The sequence below is a fragment of the Diadema setosum genome, chromosome 10 (assembly GCF_964275005.1).
Source record: "Diadema setosum chromosome 10, eeDiaSeto1, whole genome shotgun sequence".
NCBI classification, from domain to species: Eukaryota; Metazoa; Echinodermata; class Echinoidea; order Diadematoida; family Diadematidae; genus Diadema; species Diadema setosum.
Genome location: NC_092694.1, coordinates 37423438 through 37442544, shown reverse-complemented (window position 1 = coordinate 37442544; position 19107 = coordinate 37423438). Strand labels below are relative to the sequence as shown.

The 19107-nt window shown below is 38.3% G+C and overlaps 2 protein-coding genes across 2 annotated transcripts in view; both read right to left on the bottom strand.

The window, feature by feature from the left end:
- The window catches only part of LOC140234498 (vesicular inhibitory amino acid transporter-like), a 51359-nt gene extending 51103 nt beyond the window's left edge, over positions 1 to 256 (bottom strand). The window contains exon 1 of the mRNA XM_072314539.1: positions 185 to 256. Within this exon, the coding sequence (XP_072170640.1) occupies positions 185 to 232 (48 nt within the window). The 5' untranslated portion in view covers positions 233 to 256. The remainder of the gene's footprint in view (positions 1 to 184) is intronic.
- A 10576-nt stretch (positions 257 to 10832) lies between these two features.
- Positions 10833 to 19107, bottom strand: part of LOC140234277 (CDK5 and ABL1 enzyme substrate 2-like) — a 32771-nt gene continuing 24496 nt past the window's right edge. Inside the window, exons 6-10 of the mRNA XM_072314338.1 lie at positions 18309 to 18430; positions 16121 to 16227; positions 14259 to 14395; positions 13635 to 13702; positions 10833 to 11011 (exon numbers count right to left, since the gene is read on the bottom strand). Coding sequence (XP_072170439.1) covers positions 10871 to 11011; positions 13635 to 13702; positions 14259 to 14395; positions 16121 to 16227; positions 18309 to 18430 — 575 coding nt within the window. The 3' untranslated portion in view covers positions 10833 to 10870. The remainder of the gene's footprint in view (positions 11012 to 13634; positions 13703 to 14258; positions 14396 to 16120; positions 16228 to 18308; positions 18431 to 19107) is intronic.

Sequence of the window (19107 nt, the reverse complement as noted above, 5' to 3'; positions counted from 1 at the left end):
TAGGGAGTGGTTTCAAAGATGAACAAGTGATCCTTAACATTTGATCAAGTATGAGGGGAAAAAAGAGCAAAGTACCCCTTTAACATAAGAAGCCCTGCGGGGCGTAAGTAAAAGGGCTCTTAAGACCGCCCGGGAAAGTTTGTTACTCCTCTGGAAGGTTCTAGAGTGGTGTCGTCTTTCTTACCTGTATGGCGTTAGTAACATTCCATCCCGCGTCCCAAGCCGTGATCATTTTCCTAGCGATGTTCGAGTTGTCCCCTTCTGCCCCTGGCGATGTCACCAGTCCCTTTTGAGACTCGAGCACGTTTCCGTTGCCCCTTGCCCCGCGGCCAGGCCCCGGTAGCTTCCCGTTCTTCACCGGCGTTGAGTCGTCGCTGTCGCCGCTGCTGTCGGGGCTCGGGACGACTGTAAGCTCGGTTGCATCTTGGCGAGCGAACGGCACGAGTTCCTCGCCCCCTGACAATCGCAACAGATCCAGCACCCGGTGAAAAAGTTGCCCTTTTAGCATGATGGCAATCGCAAAACTACCCGGGTCTGCTCCAAACCCAAAAAAATCACGGCAATGAAGCGACGTCAATCCATATATTTTATGCCTTGGAAAGCCAAGAAATTGCCATAAATCGAGCCGTAAATATGAGATGAATCCTATGACCACTGCGAAAATGTGTCTGAAGCAGACGACGAGAAATCTTCGGACAAAAATGCGCGCGGGCAATTCTAAGTGATGGTCGTCTGCAAAAAGCGTTTTTCGTATTGCGCGATGAAGAGAGGGGTGAAGGCAGTGTGTGTGTGTGTGTGTGTGTGTGTGTGTGTGTGTGTGTGCGTGTGTGTGTATGTGTGTGCGTGTGTGTGTGTGTGTGTGTGTGTGTGTGTGTGTGTGTGTGGTGTGTGTGTGTGCGTGTGTTTGTATTTACTCGTATGACGAATTGTGCAGAATATGTGCTAGAGTTTGTTTTCGTGTGAGTTAGGTACAAAGTGTATAAGTGATTGTGTGTGTTTTTGTGTATGGATATGTGTGAAGGGAGGAATGGAAAGAGAAAAGATGTGTAGGCTACATGAAGGAGGGGGGGGGGGGGGCAAAAGCTTTTAATCCAGATTGCTTTCAATCTGTGAAATAATACATCACGTTGGCATAACAAACGAAAATTGCATAACTCATATGAGGGAAACGATATTTTCTTAAGACATGTACACACAGGCACAAAGACACACACGAACACGTCATGTAATTATTATAACTTATATATACACGCACATCAGCATTTACACAAAGAGAGGGATGGGGGGGGGGGTAGAACTGTTCCACTGGGCTCTACGAACATGATATACTTTAATTTTATTGTTATTTGCCTATCTTCATAATATCTACACCAATCTCATTGAAATGCAATTGTTTCTGAATATTCTTCATTTTCCAGTCATTAACGTCTATTCACAATTTATAAAAAAAAAAACAACAAATAACCAGGTTATCGCCAATTACAATAAAGTGACATGGCCGTAAGGTACATCCAATTACGTTATGTCAACCCTCTGCCCTGTTTTGTTCTCATTGTTGTTCGTGAAAAAAAAAACAACAAAAAACAAAACAGCCTTATGTTTTCTTCCTCGTGAACACCCGAAAGAAAAAGTAGGATAATGATAAATCTGCCGAACATTATGTTGACACACTAGAAGCAGTTTGTTAATTCGTCACCATACGGGCGGCGTGTTTTTTTTTTAGACGGCACAGATTGGGGATCCTAACCCTAACCCTATCCCTAACCCTAGCCCTAACCCTAACCATCAAACCCTTACCCTAACCCTAACTCTAACCCTAAACCTAACTCTAATCCTAACCCTAACCCAAAACCCTAACCTTAACCCAACGTGTTTCCCATAGGTTTAATACGTGCCATGCCCCAATCTGTGCCGTCTAAAAAAAAACTGCATACGGGCGTATCAAAAATATGGAAACCTACTTTACAGCTTTGAGCCTTTAGTATACGCTCGATATAACAGGAGAACGGCAAAAGAGCAACCAGCATGTCCAGGATACTAAAGCATTGAGTATAGTTTGGCTAAGTTCACAAGAAAACTTGTAAGCTTAGTAGTCCAACCAACGAAACATAGACAGCCCCCCCCCCAAAAAAAAAAGAAAAAAAAAAGAGAAAGATACAAATACAGCGTTGTTATTCGACTTGAAAGTCTGAGCCATTCTCATTCTAGCGTGGTGTACAATAATAATGCACTTTCACGTAATTTCCATTTTCTGCAGCAGCTAATTTAAACCTTCTTTTGCTGTACCGTGTCTTGCACCGTTGTATCATTGTAGTCTCGTATTATACTGATTCTGAACAGAAGAAATAAATGATAATTGGGTTGTCATTACCCGTTATGTCCCATTTGAGGCTCTCTGAGAATTGAAATATTGTGTTTGAACTACTAATTTACTCTGAACAAATGCGGAGTGCAATTGTAGACTTGACTTTACAGGGGCATTCCAGACGATTTTCATAATTCCACATCATGTAGTACACAAATTGACAACTCCATCTATAGATTTGTGGAATTTATTGTGGTCCTTGAGCAAAGACACTGATATTTTAGAAATACTCTGAAATATCTTAAACAAATTACACTGAACAGTGTTGATGACATAGGAGCCTCACATATTATTTCAGAACAAGTTCACCTGTGTATAATCTATGCATGCCTTCATCTTTTGTTCTGTTTCCTTGAGCCCCAACTCATGTATTCTTATGGTGAGGCTGCCATGTCATTATTCTTGTTCACTGCAATTTGTTATAAATTTTGAAAACATTCTTATACCTCATCCAAACAACTATAAATTCTCAGACTGTGTGCTCATTATAACTAATTTATTGTTGCAACTGATTGACAAATTGCCCTACATCGACGTGAATAAGCACTGAATTGATCAGTGTTGAAAGAGAGCTTGATAGACGATACTTCTTTAAAAGGACTTTAACTATAATAAGTAGTAGTGTAGTGTGGACATCCAGACCGTGCTTTATTAAAGATCCATGATAAAAGCGTGCAATTCAATAATAATAATGACTGGAACGCCGAAACTCGAACATTGTAGTCGAGAGCAAGACATCTCAATGTATGCTTCGATGGGAGATGAATCTGTAGATTGAAGTAGGCCCTATAAATGCCATTCATTATAGACGTCCTTCGTTATCTTCAAATATTACCACAGTAATGGCTGAAGACTGGCCAGAAATAATGTTACTACCTTTAAAACCAACCATCATCCGCTTTTTAATCCCTCTTAGATTGTCGGTGGCTACGCATCGGCTTGGCCCCGGCCATCGCTCGGGTTTGACGCAGCTGTGCATGCAGACGATCGAGAGCGGAGCGCGCTGAATCGATAATATTCATTTGATTGTGACGCAAATGCGCTAAACTGCTTTCGCGCTGCGTGCGGCAATTGGCCAAGACGGATGACGAAGCACTCAGAAGCCGATAATATGGCGTAGAGTCTTCCGATTCACCATGAATTACTGCTTGCTATATCCTTCTTTTTTCTATCTTTTTCAGTCTCCTCTAATCTCATTCATATCACTTAAACCTGATCTCATTCTGTTTGTCTCTTTCTATCCCTAAACTCTTCCCCTATTTCCCCCTCATACCTTCTCATTCGTTTTGTCAGTCAGAATAGAACTTATAGTGGTTCTAAAACTTTTACATATACATTATTATATACGTATTTTACATGTTATATATTTATAAACTTTTATATACATATCTACATGTAAACACAAGCATAAAACATACATACATAAAAAAAATGCATTTACACACAAACACAAAAAGGTATAAACGCAAGTGTAACAATAACATGCGTTGACATTTTTTTTTCAGGGCGATATAATTATCATAATTATATACATACATAATACATTATAGTATAATGAAAAATAGAACAAACATCAAGCTCATGCTGTCAATACCAATAGTTTATTTTGGCAAACAAATTTCGGGCGACCTCTATCAAGTGTTCTTGAACACTTGATAAATAAATTGTTGGCATTCAATTCAATTCAATTCAATTCAATTCAATTCAATTCAAACAAATCAATTCAGTTCAATTCAATTCAATTCAATTCAATTCAATTCAATTCAATTCAATTCAATTCAGTTCAATTCAATTCAATTCAATTCAATTCAATTCAATTCAATTCAATAGTTTTATTGACAACATGAGCTTGAGTTCTGTTCTATTTTTGATATTATTGCACCAACACATGGACTATTTACTCACAATATGCTTAAATCTTTGGTTTGTATGCTTGTGTGTTTGTTTATTCATTTTCAAGATGTTGTATGTACTTGGGGCTGACCACTTTACCTTTACTTTAGTGAATGAGCTGGATATCTTTTACGTGCCTGTTTTGTGACTTTCTCGCACACCGGAGACCTTTTTCAGCCTATGTCCTGTCCGACGAACAGAGTGCTTTGCCACTACTAGAGGCTACAACGTGATAACACACAACATTGGTCAGCAAGATAATGTAAGATTCAAACCCGTACCTCTCGATTGCAAGGCAGACACACTACTAACTGAGTCACCTCGTCACTTCTCATCAACTTAAAGTACAAGGAAGAAGGTTCGGCAGATCTTTGTAAACAGCTTGTAACCATAATTTCAGGGCTCACTGTAGGCCATTTCATCTGTTAAAATAAATTTCTTACAAAAACATTGTGATATATTATGACAAATCCAAACCTCGAAGTAGGGGTTTCCTAATAAGACCTGTACGTGGAACCAAAATGACCGTATGCGTCACTCTGTTACGTCACCCACGACATGACCATGTTGTCTGCAGAGCGCTCTTCTCTGATGACTTGTCCGTATAATGCAGAATTGCCAAAGGCTTAACTTCTGAGAAATGACAGTTTTTATTTGTTTCGCTACATGCTGAAGGCCACGGAATTCAATAATACATTCAAATCAAGATATAAGGGACGGACTTGAATTGAAGTAGGATAATTATGCAAATAATTTTGTAGTTGAGAAGAAATTGTGGGTAATTTTCATCAAAAACCTAAACCAACAAAGTCATACGATGCCTTATTTTTTTCTTACTCTCCTTCTCCTCACGTTCCTCTTTCTTCTTAATTTTTCTTGTTTTCCAAGAACTTTACGCGGGCTTTAAAGGATACCTTATTGACTATAATACTTATGACAGGGAGAGAATAAGAAAAAAACAAAAACAAAAGCTTAAAGTGCGTCTTGCTTCTACTCACCACAAACTGACAAAGTAGTGTTTGCTGGAAAAGGCGGGAAAAGTGTTTTCCCGCCTTTAAAAGACAGTGCCAAAAGGCTCTTGACGGCAGTCACGAAGCATATATTATTGCAAGTTGTCGAGACAGTGTTTTGATAGTTACAGTGTATCGTAACACAGTTATACCACTACAACGGTACACAGAAATGAATGTAATGATTTTCTCCCCTTTGAAGATACCATCTCGGGATTTAAGTATATAATGGCGATCATTCCACTAGATCGCAGACAATTTACTGGATATCAGAGCCGCCGCCATCCAAGTTTGAAACGGACATCCAGATGATTTTCAGACTTTTACATATGAACAACTATAAATTCGTTACACTGGGTAGTGAGTTTCAGAATTTGTAGTGATTGAGATGAGGAATAGGAGCTTTTTCAAAATTCATAAATCACAATGAACAAGGATGATGACATGGCAGTCTCACTACACGAATGCATAAGCAGGGGCTCAATGAGGCAGAACAAAAGAAGAACTTAAAGCATGCATACATTTTGTACAGGTGAACTTGTTAAGCACCGTCACGTGGTATGGTATATAGAAGAATTACATTGCTGCATTTCTGAAATATGTGAGGCTTCTATGTCATCATCTTTGTTCAGTGTAATTTGTTTTAGGTTTTTCGGAGTATCTATTTCTCTGCTCAAGGACCACAATAAATTCCACAAATCTATACATGGAGCTGTCGATTTATGTACTACATGATGTGAAATTATAAAAATCGTCTAGAAAGTCCCTTTAATGGCACTAAACCAAAGACATTTTTTGCTCAAAATCGAAACTGCTATTCAAACAGATTGGTGATTTGAACAATAGTTTTCAAGAGAACGGAATTTTGTTTCATCTCCTTATTCCAAGGACAAACCTCATCACGTTTCGTCCGATGCCAGTCTGGAATATCCACAAGGACCCCGTTTACAGTGAGTGAAAAGGCCAGGCTGAGCCCGGTCTTCCTTTCACTCGCTCAAAAGAACAAAACGCGGTACCAAAAACGGCCGCGCATTATTTTGGCCAAGCTCTGGGAGTAGTTTCGGCCTGCATGGAATTTTCTCAAACTGGGCCAAATGCGGTACCAAATTGCGACCCCTGCGCTCTCCAATATTCGTTTGTTTACAAGTAGAGCACCACTACGAGAAATATTGAATGGTTTGAATTATGTGCTAGTACGTAAGAGTAAGGGCCACGAGCTCTAAAATGTAAACGGACAGAATTGCGGGGCCGAATACCGCAATTGAGGCAGGGCTGTGACCAGCCCTGCACTGTAAACGGGGTCTAAGATAGATCTTTTCGATGTCTTCCTCTTCATTTGCATGCTTTCTACAGGAAGGGTCCATCCCCCCCCCCCCCAAAAAAAAAAAGTTTCGTTGTTGTTGTTTTTTTTTTACGTTTCTGCCTCTCCATGATCTCTCATACTCTCTCTAATTACTTCTTTTAAGCTTTACTTTTTGTAACATTGATATCAACATAAACGTGGATGTATCGTCCATAGCCCTTTTCAGAAAGACGATTGTTGTACAGTGGACTCCCTTTATGACGAAAGGGGACCGGCAGTTTTCTTTCGTTATATCGAAATTTCGTTATAACCAAACTAATCAACAATAAAAATACATGCAGTTGATAATGTTGCGGCCTGAATTTTTACTTCGTAGTAACCGGAATTTCGTTACAACGGGAGTGTACTGTATATCTTATTGATGTTATTCATTAAATTGATTGCCGATGGATTCATACGCGTCTGAACGGGTACCAGCCCAATAGAAACATGGGGCTTCCATCAAACAAATAGGCCAGTGATATATAGGCTATGTGGAATCGTACATAAGTAGCCTAAATGTATGTGTGAGCAAAGTGTTCATAAGCATACATGTGGTGAACAAAGAGTGTACTGTACATCAAAGTACATGTACAGTATTCCACAAAGAAAATCACTCACTCCTCACTTCACAGAATGAAGACAATTTGTACAAGGCATCATATTGTTTAATAACAAAACATATATATTGCACATACATACATTATACAATGACTGGCGATAGGGATACTGTGTATAATGTACATCAATATATACAATGGTTATTTCCAAGGGCAATAATCAGCTGAAATCAAAAGGACGCTCATTACCACAAAGTTTTCTCTTTGAGAAAGAAGATAGTCCAGTTGACCACATTGATACCATATACACTTAAGCTCTAATAAACTATAATCTTCCCCTTTTTTAAAAATGGTCAGACATTATCTACAACATACGTCATAATCTTCATTCATCCCCTTTCCAACATAAAAGACATTATCATTAGAAGTCCCTGGAATGTTGAAAAATCAATCTCTGCATTTGGTTCTTCTGAGAGGTGCTTTACTTTCTGCTACATGTCAATTCCATTTAAAGCAAACAAACAAACCCTACACAAGCACAAAAGCAAAATCAAACAGAAATAGAGAGAAAATGAGTAAACTTATTCATGCACAGCATATGATGCCCAACTGCATGCATCAGGTCCCAAAAAGTCCCGTCGAAGTGAAGGCAGCTCTTCAACAAAGTGATTAACCTGGATTCATAACACCATGGAATATTATCGAAAATAGAAGAAAGATTATGCTGGGATACAGCAAATCGCAGTTCATATGGTTACAGAAATAAATGAAATTAGCTGAAAAGCACTTACTACACCAGAAGATAGACCTACAATTGTACGTAAAGCAAAGTGTAAAGTGTATAAAGATCAGGCTGGGAACATACTTTATTTATTAACGGCAGAAGCTGTCCCACTCCCGTACAGGAACGGAACAGACTGTTAGACCTTTATAATCCCTGAACTGAGAAAGAATTTGGGGGGGGGGGGGGTGGGAGCCACATATAGAGATACAAATATAAAAGTACACATAACAAATATATACACACATAAGTGTATGTACACTACCTGCATGTGTATGCACATATGTTCTGTAAATGCATAACTGTACATTCATAAGGGCTCATCACTCAATTTTTGCTCTGGTGGCCGTGTTTGGGCCAATAAAATCTGAAAGATTTGAAATTTTGGTGGCTCAAAACAAAAGGAAACAAAACAATGCATTTTGAAACTTCAATTGCTAGTTAAATGAAATGAAACTTTCATAATTAAACAGGCTATCAAAAGGTATCCTACTTTGAAATTTGATAAATGGATAGCTTGACAGAGAGATGTAATAATAATAAAGACTGAGATTGGCTGGTGAATGAGATAAAGAATGAAAAAAAAAAACAGAGTATGGGAGAGATCTAAATGTACCAGGTGTGTCATGCATGACGACCAAATGATACAAGAATGACTTGTTTACCAAAGATTACCTACTATAACCATTGTACTAGTTTGAATACTCTTGTCATGGTCAAAATCCTTGGTACAGATCATAAGTGATCATGATAAACAACCCAACCAAAATAGCCCATGTGAGAAATACTGCTATGAGCTGAAATGTTTTTCTGCTTCTCAAGATCCTTCATATGCATCTGTTTCAATGTATGCGTCTCATCTAAAACTCTAGAACATTGCTGTATGCATAGAAAAATTAAAGGAAAAGGTTACATATACTGACATGTGAAGAGATTAGTAAAGAAGAAGATATCTTCTTATGCCCAAAATAGGAAACACATACATGTAATGCATCCAGTATATATTTGGCACAACTTGCTTGGTCAGTGTACAATTCTTGGACTAGACTACAGTGAAAGGTTTAACATTAGATACAAATTGTAGTAACCTTGAATGGCATCAACCATGTAGGACATCTATTTGAGTCACTATAGATACAAAATTCCATCAACAGTTATTACAAACCATACTATCACTGATCAGGGATAACCTGAAACACAAAGGTCCCTAAATCCAGGGATCCTTGGGGATAGCAACCTTGTTGATAACACTGCAGTATTCTAAGGGCTTAAGAGGCATAGAGTGGAAAAACAGCATATTTCCCTTTCCTGCATCATATATGTTTACTACTACAATTTAGCCAAGGGAGGGTTTTTCATGAGGGCTGCAGTAATTTGGCAAAAACAGTAGCAAAAGCAAAACAACAACAACAACAACAACAACAACAACAACAACAACAACAACAACAACAACAACAACAACAACAACAACAACAACAACAACAACAGAACAAAAACAAAAGAGGTAAAAGGAAGCATCTCTGCAAACCCATATAGAGAAATTGACTAGCTTGCTAAATGTATGCTTCACATTACAATATGAAATCATCAATGAATCCACTAAAGTGTTGTTCATGGCAGACATTTCAGAAAAAACAGGGCAGGAAAAAGATGAGGTGTTATTGACCATATCACACAATGACGCTTGTATTCTATTACAGTTTAACGGTCTACACAAAGAGTGGGCAAACTAATCTTGGGGTATGAATACTGCAATATAATGTGCCTTGAACTCTTCAACCATCATATGATAATCAGTCCTGGAAAGGTTCTTTGACATACAAAATAATGCATGTTGATTTGTGTTGATTTATGATACCCTCAACATCACTTGTGAGGTGAAACGAATATCTAGAAACATTTTACATGTTTTGAACTAATTTTTCTTCAGATTACTTGGATACGCCCACAAAAAAATCCTTCCAAACCAATATTTATGCTGTGACCTCATCTGTCAATCATTGTTTATGAACTAATATGATTAACAAAAGACATTGGAATGCACCCTCCCCGAGACTCAGCATAGCTTGCATGTTCCCTTGCCATGTCTTCTGTCTCATTGATATTACAGAAACGGGCAAGTTATGCTGAGTTGAGGGGAAGATGCATTCCAATGTCTTTTGTTAAACATTTCAGTACTTTAGCCATGATTGACAGATGAGGTCACAACATGAATATTGGTTTGGAAGGATTATTTGTGGGTGTATCCAAGTAATCTGAAGAAAAATAGAAGGAAAATTATTTAAAATATATGGAGTGTTTGTAGATATTCATTTCACCACAAAAGTGATGTTGAGGGTATCACAAAGCCAACACAAATCAAAATGCATTTGTACACCTGTATGTCAGAGAACCTTTTACTCTGTTTTAAATGAGCAGAGGTGACCTTTTTCTTCTTTTTTTTTTTTTCAGGCTGTACAGTCATGGAGATAATTGAACTTTAAACCGAGAAGTATGCAATCAACAAGATTTCATTGGTGAGATGGTGTATGTTTTGAATTAGCTGAGAGCCAATGTAAAATACTATGCTTGTGACATCTCAAGCACGTCAGTTCTCTGTAAACCTAGTACAAATATGGGATACTAGCCAAATACTACTATTGATATTATGGCAGGACACGTCTGTCAATGTTTTTACTTAAGTTAACTATGGTTTGCTCATTTGTTCAAGCATCAGAATCAGTTTTAGACTCTAATTAGGAATATTTCACTTTCTTTCAGACTCATCTACATTTGAAGTGAACCTACCTTGGCCAAGGGGAAACGTGAAAAGCTTGAGGAGCAGAAGTATTGCCTCATACGTACTTAAGGATTGATAATCAAAGAAAGAAATAGGGGTCGGGGGTAGGGGGTCGGGGGAGAATCTCAATGTTCCATACGTCAGGACTGCTGAATGATGCGTTTGTAGTGTGGCAAGACCTCGTGCTCCGGTACATGGAGCGAGAATTCCAACGCCACCAGGATTGGGAACTCAAAGGCAATCAGCGTCTTGCGACTCTCACGGAATGTAGATTCAATTTCCTGAAAAAGAAAAAAAAAATTCAAAAAATCAGACCAGGCAATTAAGGCAAACAAATAAAATAAAGAATCAAAAGGATTTCATAAGTGAGATAGTGAAAGGTACATGTTGTTTGGAATACGTGTGGAGACCTACACACTTGGTAAAGTTGTAAGAATGAAACTAGAAATGTCGCTATGGCAACTGGTATGCCTCCGCCATAGTGCATGGTTCTCCTAATAGGTCTATAGTACAATGTCTTGACAATGTGTGAAGACAGCTTCACATAACTGGCAAAATATTAAAATGACAAGTTTGATACAAATGTGCTGAAAGTTCACTTTCCTTGAACTAGGTTTAATTGGATGAATGACTAAATTGTCAGAGTGCTGGTATTTGGGGATTTGAGGATTTTACTTGACTTCTGACCCTTTTATATAAAGTTTATGCACCTAGTAATTTACAAGGTATGGAGAAAAAGTGTAATTTCAGTATGTTAAAATATTTGTATTTAAACCTGGCCTTTGACCCTCAACCTCTGACCTTAAAGTTCCAAAGAGAATACTGTTGGGTAGAACATGCATAAATATGTAATAAGTTTCATGATGATATCTCGAGTTATTTTCCAGATATGGAGGAAGAAGGGAAATTTAGCTTTTTCCCTTGACCTTTGACCTTTTGGCAAGAAACTTTCCACAGAATATCTATTGGGTAACACATGTACGTACAATTTCTGTACATATCAAGTTTCAAGAAAAAATTCTGCAGGCATTGCATAAATATGAAGTAGTGATATTTTGAGGAGTTGACCTTGACCTTTGACCCCTGACCTTTGACCCACGACCTCCCCAATTCCAAGATAATCACTGCCAGTCAGTACATGCACATACGTACGTATACTATAAAGTTCCACGTAGATACCTTGAACCATTTGCGAGATATGGAGAAAAGCATACAATTTCAACACTTTGACGTGACCTTTGACCCTTGACCTTTAACCTCATGACCCGAAACTCTCTTTGGAGAATCTTTATTTGGTAGTTCATATATACACTAAGTTTCAAGAAAATACCTTCAGGGATTGCATGGATATGGGGGAAATAGTGAAATTTCGAGCATTTGACCTTGACCTTTTGACTTTGACCTTGAGCATGTGGACCCAAAAGTTGATAGGCACAACTTCACTCCCTTATACATATACCTGCCCAGTTTCATTTAGGATACCTTACACAGTTTTTTAGTTATGCTGTTCACAAAATTGATTACGGACGGACGGACGGATGGACAGACGGGAGGATGGAAGGACGGACAACCCGAAACCATAATGCCTCCAGCACCACTTCGTGGCGGAGGCATAAAAAAAAATATAAATGACTTCCATAAATTCCACAATGATTAGAAATAATACAAACTTAATAGTAGAAAATCGCAGTTTATTGTAGTTTACATGCAGTTTCAATTTATTTCATACTTCTCATATAAAGTTACATCAAGAAAAATAGCACAAATGATTGTACCTTGTCAATAATTAACAAATAAAAGAATATACTGTAAAAGTGGAAATATTCAACATATTTAGCACACGCAGAGACTAGTACGAAAATAAAAGCACACAAACATTATTTTTCTGCTTGCCATATGTTCCACTTTTTGATGGTTTGACTCCGTGGAATTGAAAACAAGTGAAACTCATCCTATCCAACTGAGCACTAAAAATTACTAACGAAAAGTATCTACTTTTACAGTACATACATAATATATAATTATGTGACCCTCTACAACAAAAGGATCCGAAAGTCGGGGGAGGACAATTTTCTGAAAATGGCATGACATTATTCCCTTACTCTTCTTCTTTAAATTCATATATAGCACATATCATAAAAGTCATATTAGCGCATATCAAGTTGTTGTGGAAATCAGAGTTTCGAGAAAAACGCCTTCAAATTTTCCTTCAGACGCTATCATGATCAAGGGGAGGCGAGACAGTTTTCACCGCTTGACAATAGAATGTACGCTCCTACGACCTCCACGATGTTCATTCAAGCTCAGCGCCAGCAGTCTACGCATGACCAATCAGTAATTAGGATGCCACGCTCTGACCAATAAGATCACTCCCTCGTTGCTAGGGGCGGAGTCTAGCTGCGGCGCTAAATCCAAATCTTCGGACACGTTTCTGTCATGTTGAAAGTCATAAAATCATGGCCCAGAAAAACGCTGTTTTCTTGCCTTTCCTTTAATCATTTAGCTTCAAAATTTCGGCAGATGATAGAAAAAACATTAGACTACACAGTTATGCCAAAAACAGAAATCCGATTGTTTTCACCAATTTTGATGATGTGACTTCAAACTCGATTTTCTCGGCTCAGCCGTCAGCGACTCTAGGACCCTTTTGTTGTAGCAGGTCACATATAGCAATTATAATGATAACTTATAATGATAACACTTGCTACTACAATGTAATATCAGCATTTTGTGAAAAACTGACACTAACAGTTAAGAAATTTCTAATCTTACGTCTAGGCTTGATGAAACATCAACCATTTTGTTCGTCTGACTTTACTCTAATTTTCTTTTTCTTTTTAAATCAACTCGGACATGGTTTGGAAGCATACTGTACATGTAAAGTCTGTGTCTCGATGTACAAACCTTGAACAAAGTTTGTAGGTCAGTCCCCTTGACATCATTGAGTTTGGCAGCTAGCAGGAGACATGTTCCTGTATGAAAACAAATTAGTCAGATGATATTTGGCGAAGCTGATACAGTCATCTCTACCCATGTCTTTGGGTTGCCAAATTAGATGTTACAGGTGTTTTACTCAAGATAAGGGTGTGTGAACACACAGATATAGCAAGTGACACTACACTTCCGTATGGCGATGGAAAAAAAAAGATATTGCTAATTTTTTTATGTAGCTCACACTGACATTATCAAACTTCGCCATTTTCATTTGTATTTATTTTTTTTTTTCAAATCCACATTGTCAACCTCACAGAATATTTGCGTATCAGGACAATTACCTCCCGAAGATTAGGGTTAGGTTTAGGGTTAGAATTAGGGTATGGGTTAGGACTAGGTTCAGGATTAGGATTAGGGCTAGGGTGAGGGGAAGGGTCTGGGGTAATTGCCCAAGACCCGAATATTTGTTATAAGCCTAAACTTCAATCTTCCAGTTTTTTTCTTCTTCTCCTTTTTTATAAATATTTTTCTAGTGTCATTAGATGATTTCCCAGAACATAAAAGGTATCAGTCAGCTAGTGCGTTCTGTCTCACCAGCACAAGACTTCCGGTTCTCCTTGTTGATCTTCCGGTGGATGACAAGCTTCTCATAGTAGACGTAGGATGCAGCGAGGATCCAGGGGTCGAGGGAGCACACATCCAGGGCAAGTTTCCTCATCTCACGCTTGATGCTGCTCAGAAGAGGAATGCATGATGGACAGCAAAATTTTGGCTTTTGGGTAATTTCGCGAGAGATATCCATGCATCACCTAATATACGACGCTTGTTCTAATCACTTTTGTTCAACTACTGCACACACATTTTAGGATGTAATATAAATGTACCGGGCTTTTCTTTTTTCAGAATTTCCTCTTTCATACCTCCAAGATTAATTCCTTGCACAAGTCAAAGTCAAATACTAGTACATGAATAAAAAGTAAAACATCCAAGACAGGAAAATTGTGGATGTTAACCCGTTATGGACGGACTGATTTTGCTATTACATGCATTTTCCTCCTGCCCGAGTATTCTCGGTACTTGTCCTAAATGGGTTAAAGATAATATAAAGTTTTGGTACCTCAAAAGTTTCCCTGAATTTCCTTGTCTTAGTTTGTGTTTCAGGTTAAAGTACCTTTCATATAACTAACACTGTGAGGCTTACTCGCCCCAAAGTGCTCTATGTCTTAGTAATCATGCAATAATGGTTTCATACCAGAGCCGTTAGTTTGACTCGCCGCGGTACCGTGAGGTACTCAGTAGTACACGTATTGTACGATATTGCATGATAACTGCGACCAGCAGCCCCATACGCATAGCTAACTGCGACCAGCAGCCCCTTACGCATAGCTAAATGGGGCTTCGCATTGTAGCATTCAGGATCATGACAGACTAGTATCGCGGGTAAATATCAACTTAAAATCCCAAAATTTCTTCAATTTGAAGACTTACCAGTTAAGTTGAAGTATTGAAAACAGGCTTCTGGCAACATTTGGTTCTGCCAATAGTCCCTTTCTGTTCGAATTGATGACTGAATGTGACTCAGTCGAGAGGACCTTGGGAGAGCTACACTGAATTGACAGCCAGCGCATGCGCACACAGACATCTTTCTTATCCGTTCATGGATTTGAAATTTGTGCACATGTGATGTGTGCGCATGCGCTGGCCGTAGTATTCAGTGTAGCTCTCCCAAGGTCCTCTCGACCGAGTCATATTCAGTCATCAATTTGAACAGAAAGGGACTATTGGCAGAACCAAACGTTACCGAAGCCTGGTTTCAATACTTCAACTTAACTGGTAAGTCTTCAAATTGAAGAAAGTTTTGGATTTTAAGTTGATATTTACCCGCGAACCTAGTCTGTCATGATCCTGAATGCTACAATGCGAAGCCCCATTTAGCTATGCATATAGGGCTGCTGGTCGCAGTTATCATGCAATATCGTACAATATACAGCTGAGTACCTCGCGGTACCGAGGCGAGTCAAACTAACGGCTCTGGTACAAAACCATTATTGCATGACTACTAAGACATGAGAGCACTTTGGGGCGAGTAAGTCTCACAGTGTTAGTTATATGAAAGGTACTTTAACCTGAAACACAAACTAAGACAAGGAAATTCAGGAAACTTTTGAGGTACCAAAACTTTATATTATCTTTAAGAAACACAAATTTAACCAAACCTTTAAAAATGTGTAACTTTTTAACGGTTTGACCGATTTTCCTCAAACTTTCCTCGCAGTAAATCCAATTAAAGTTAGAATCCACTATGTAACATAAGAGCTCTTTACCCATACTGATAGCTGAAAATAAAACCAACCAACAAACCAATCAACTGACAAACTAACAGTCACATACACACCTAAAAGAACAGATCTAAGACTATCAATAACCTGAATAATAAACTTAAAGGAGTCCATTACCTTCTCAGTTTGCTGAGGGTGAGGTCAATGTTGGGGAAGCGCTCCTTAAATTTGTTGTTCAGCTCTTTCTTCAGCTCCGATGGCTTGGTGTAGTCCACTACAGAGACCTGGCAGTGTAATTAAATTCCAAATACACCTTAAAATGGGCATAATGCTACAAAAAATGAATATGACATAATGCTGACTCTAATTTTTTTCTTTTTTAAAGAGTCAGATGAAAGAGTGTCAGTTTCCTTTCTTCATTCTCCCATCTCCCCTCTCCCCTCCTTCTCTTCATCTTCTCTTTCCTCTCCTCTCTTTGTTTCCCTTTTCTCTTCCTCTTCCTCCTCCTCTTCCTCCTCCTCTTCCTCCTCCTTCTTCTCCTTGCATGTTCAATCAGAGAAAAATCCATTTTTGCCTTTAAAGTATTGTCAAAATATTCAAACAATGATTTTCCTGGCCCTCAAAAGTATTGTGCTCACAAAATCATGTACACAATGCATCTTTCATGCATAAAAGTAAACTTGATGTAAAAATTTATCGCTTGCTGCCATGATATTTCATTGATATACCTCTTAACCCATTCAGAATGGACGGATATTGCTACAACACGCATTTCCCAGATATCTGCCCGAGTATACTCGGGACTCGTACTCAACAGGTTAAACTGATATGGTCTCTGATATTATGGATCTTATGGCATGTAAACACCAGAACTCACACCAAACTTCTTCCCTTCTTTATATCACAAGGATGTTGTAAAACGAATTGAAATGGATAGTTATGAAGAATTATTTGCTGTCAAAATTCAGGTGCCTCATGAAATATTTCCTTTGTAGCCTTTTCACATTATATGTGGAGATTATAATCCCTCTATTCTAAAATCACACAACAAAACCTTTTCAATTTTAAATTCATGTGATTGAACAAGATTGGACAGAGTGCTGTAAAATAGCACACATTTTTGTAGACATAAAAAGGAATAGCCATTAACTGATATTCCGATCCTTACATTGTACCACTTCCCCTCCTCTCCCTTAAAGGGGCATTCCGGATGACTTTCATAATTTCACATCATGTAGTACATAAATCAACAGCTTCATGTATAGATTTGTGGAATTTATTGTGGTTCTTGAGCAGAAAAATTTACAGAACTTTGAAAAACCTTAAACAAATTACACTGAACAAAGATGATGACATAGAAGCCTCACATATTTCCGAAATGTAGCAGTGTCATTCCATAACATTACCACAAGTTCACCTGTGTAGAATGTATGCATGCCTCCCTTTTTTGTTCTGCTTCCTTGAGCCCCAACTCATACATTCTTATGTAACTATACACAGCCCAGTCGCTGTACATGGTACGTCGCGACAGGGCTGTACGCGCGCGACCACCAACCACTAGGAGAGCGACGTAATTGTATTACGATAGCTTTGAATTTTGATACTTAACATCATTTTTGTCACCTCAAACTCAACGAGTATACTTTTCAATATTTACTCTACATCTGATGCTATCAGTATTCAAATGTACGCAATGAAACTTACCGAAATTGATCATCATATCCAGCATGTCCACACGGTACACAATCTTTCACGCCAGGCCTAACTATACACAGCCCAGTCGCTGTACATGGTAATGTACGTCGCGACGTATAACAGCGACTGGGCTGTGTATAGTTAGGCCTGGCGTGAAAGATTGTGTACCGTGTGGACATGCTGGATATGATGATCAATTTCGGTAAGTTTCATTGCGTACATTTGAATACTGATAGCATCAGATGTAGAGTAAATATTGAAAAGTATACTCGTTGAGTTTGAGGTGACAAAAATGATGATAAGTATCAAAATTCAAAGCTATCGTGATACGATTACATCGCTCTCCTAGTGGTTGGTGGTCGCGCGCGTACAGCCCTGTCGCGACGTACCATGTACAGCGACTGGGCTGTGTACAGTTAATTCTTATGATGAGGCTGTCATGTCATCATCCTTGTTCATTGCAATTTGTTACAAATTTCGAAAACATTCTTATTCTTCATCCCAATCATTCTAAATTCTGAAACTCTGTACCCAGTATAACTAATTTATATTTGTTCAAATGTAAAAATCTGAAAATCATCTGGAGGACTCCTTAACTTGTTTCAAAACCTCTCCTACTAAACTGCTGCCACTGCTCCGCATAGTGAAACAAACTCCCCAGAAAACTCACAATGTACGAAGAGAAAGTGAGAAGCTTCCGGTGTTTGCCCAGACTCAACTCCGGGTCATCCAGTTCGTCCGGGTCGTAGATCTTCTGACTGAGATGGTCCATGAGATGATGGTCAATTTCAGCTGCAGTCAAGGAGATAAATCAGGATCAAATCTGATTACATCAAATTTGAATAAATTGCTGCAACAACGATACATGGAAAACATACCACAAATGTGTAGGTAATGACTTGACATGTTCACAATCAAAGTTTGGTATATACCTGTAGTTTGTCGATTGAATATATCCTTTTCACTTTACTTGCATTTCATGCTCAATTTGAAATGAACATTTTTCTTTGCTATGCTTTTCATTATCTCAAAAACTCTGGATCAGCTGCGTGTGAACTTTTACTACACATGGTAACAAATATTAAGGTATGTTGACACTCTTGGTCACAGCTTTGTGAACACTGACAAGTGCCATCAGTTCAAATTCAGTGGTAGATATCTTGATGTGCACAGCCAGGTGTACAAGTAGTTCGAATTTGATAAAAATTTGATTCAGCTATTTCTCATCTAAGCTTTGAATACTCAACTGAAACATTAGAATATCAAAGTCAAAACACCATTCACTCCTTCATCATTATTCACTGACAAAGACATTTACATTTATTACTTCATTCATTCATTTACTTTTCATTTAGCTACCAATTCATTCACTCAATTGTCTATTTATACATTCATTCATTCAACCACTAATCAATCAACAAATTAATTCATCTATTAATTAATTAATTCATTCATTCATGCAACACAAT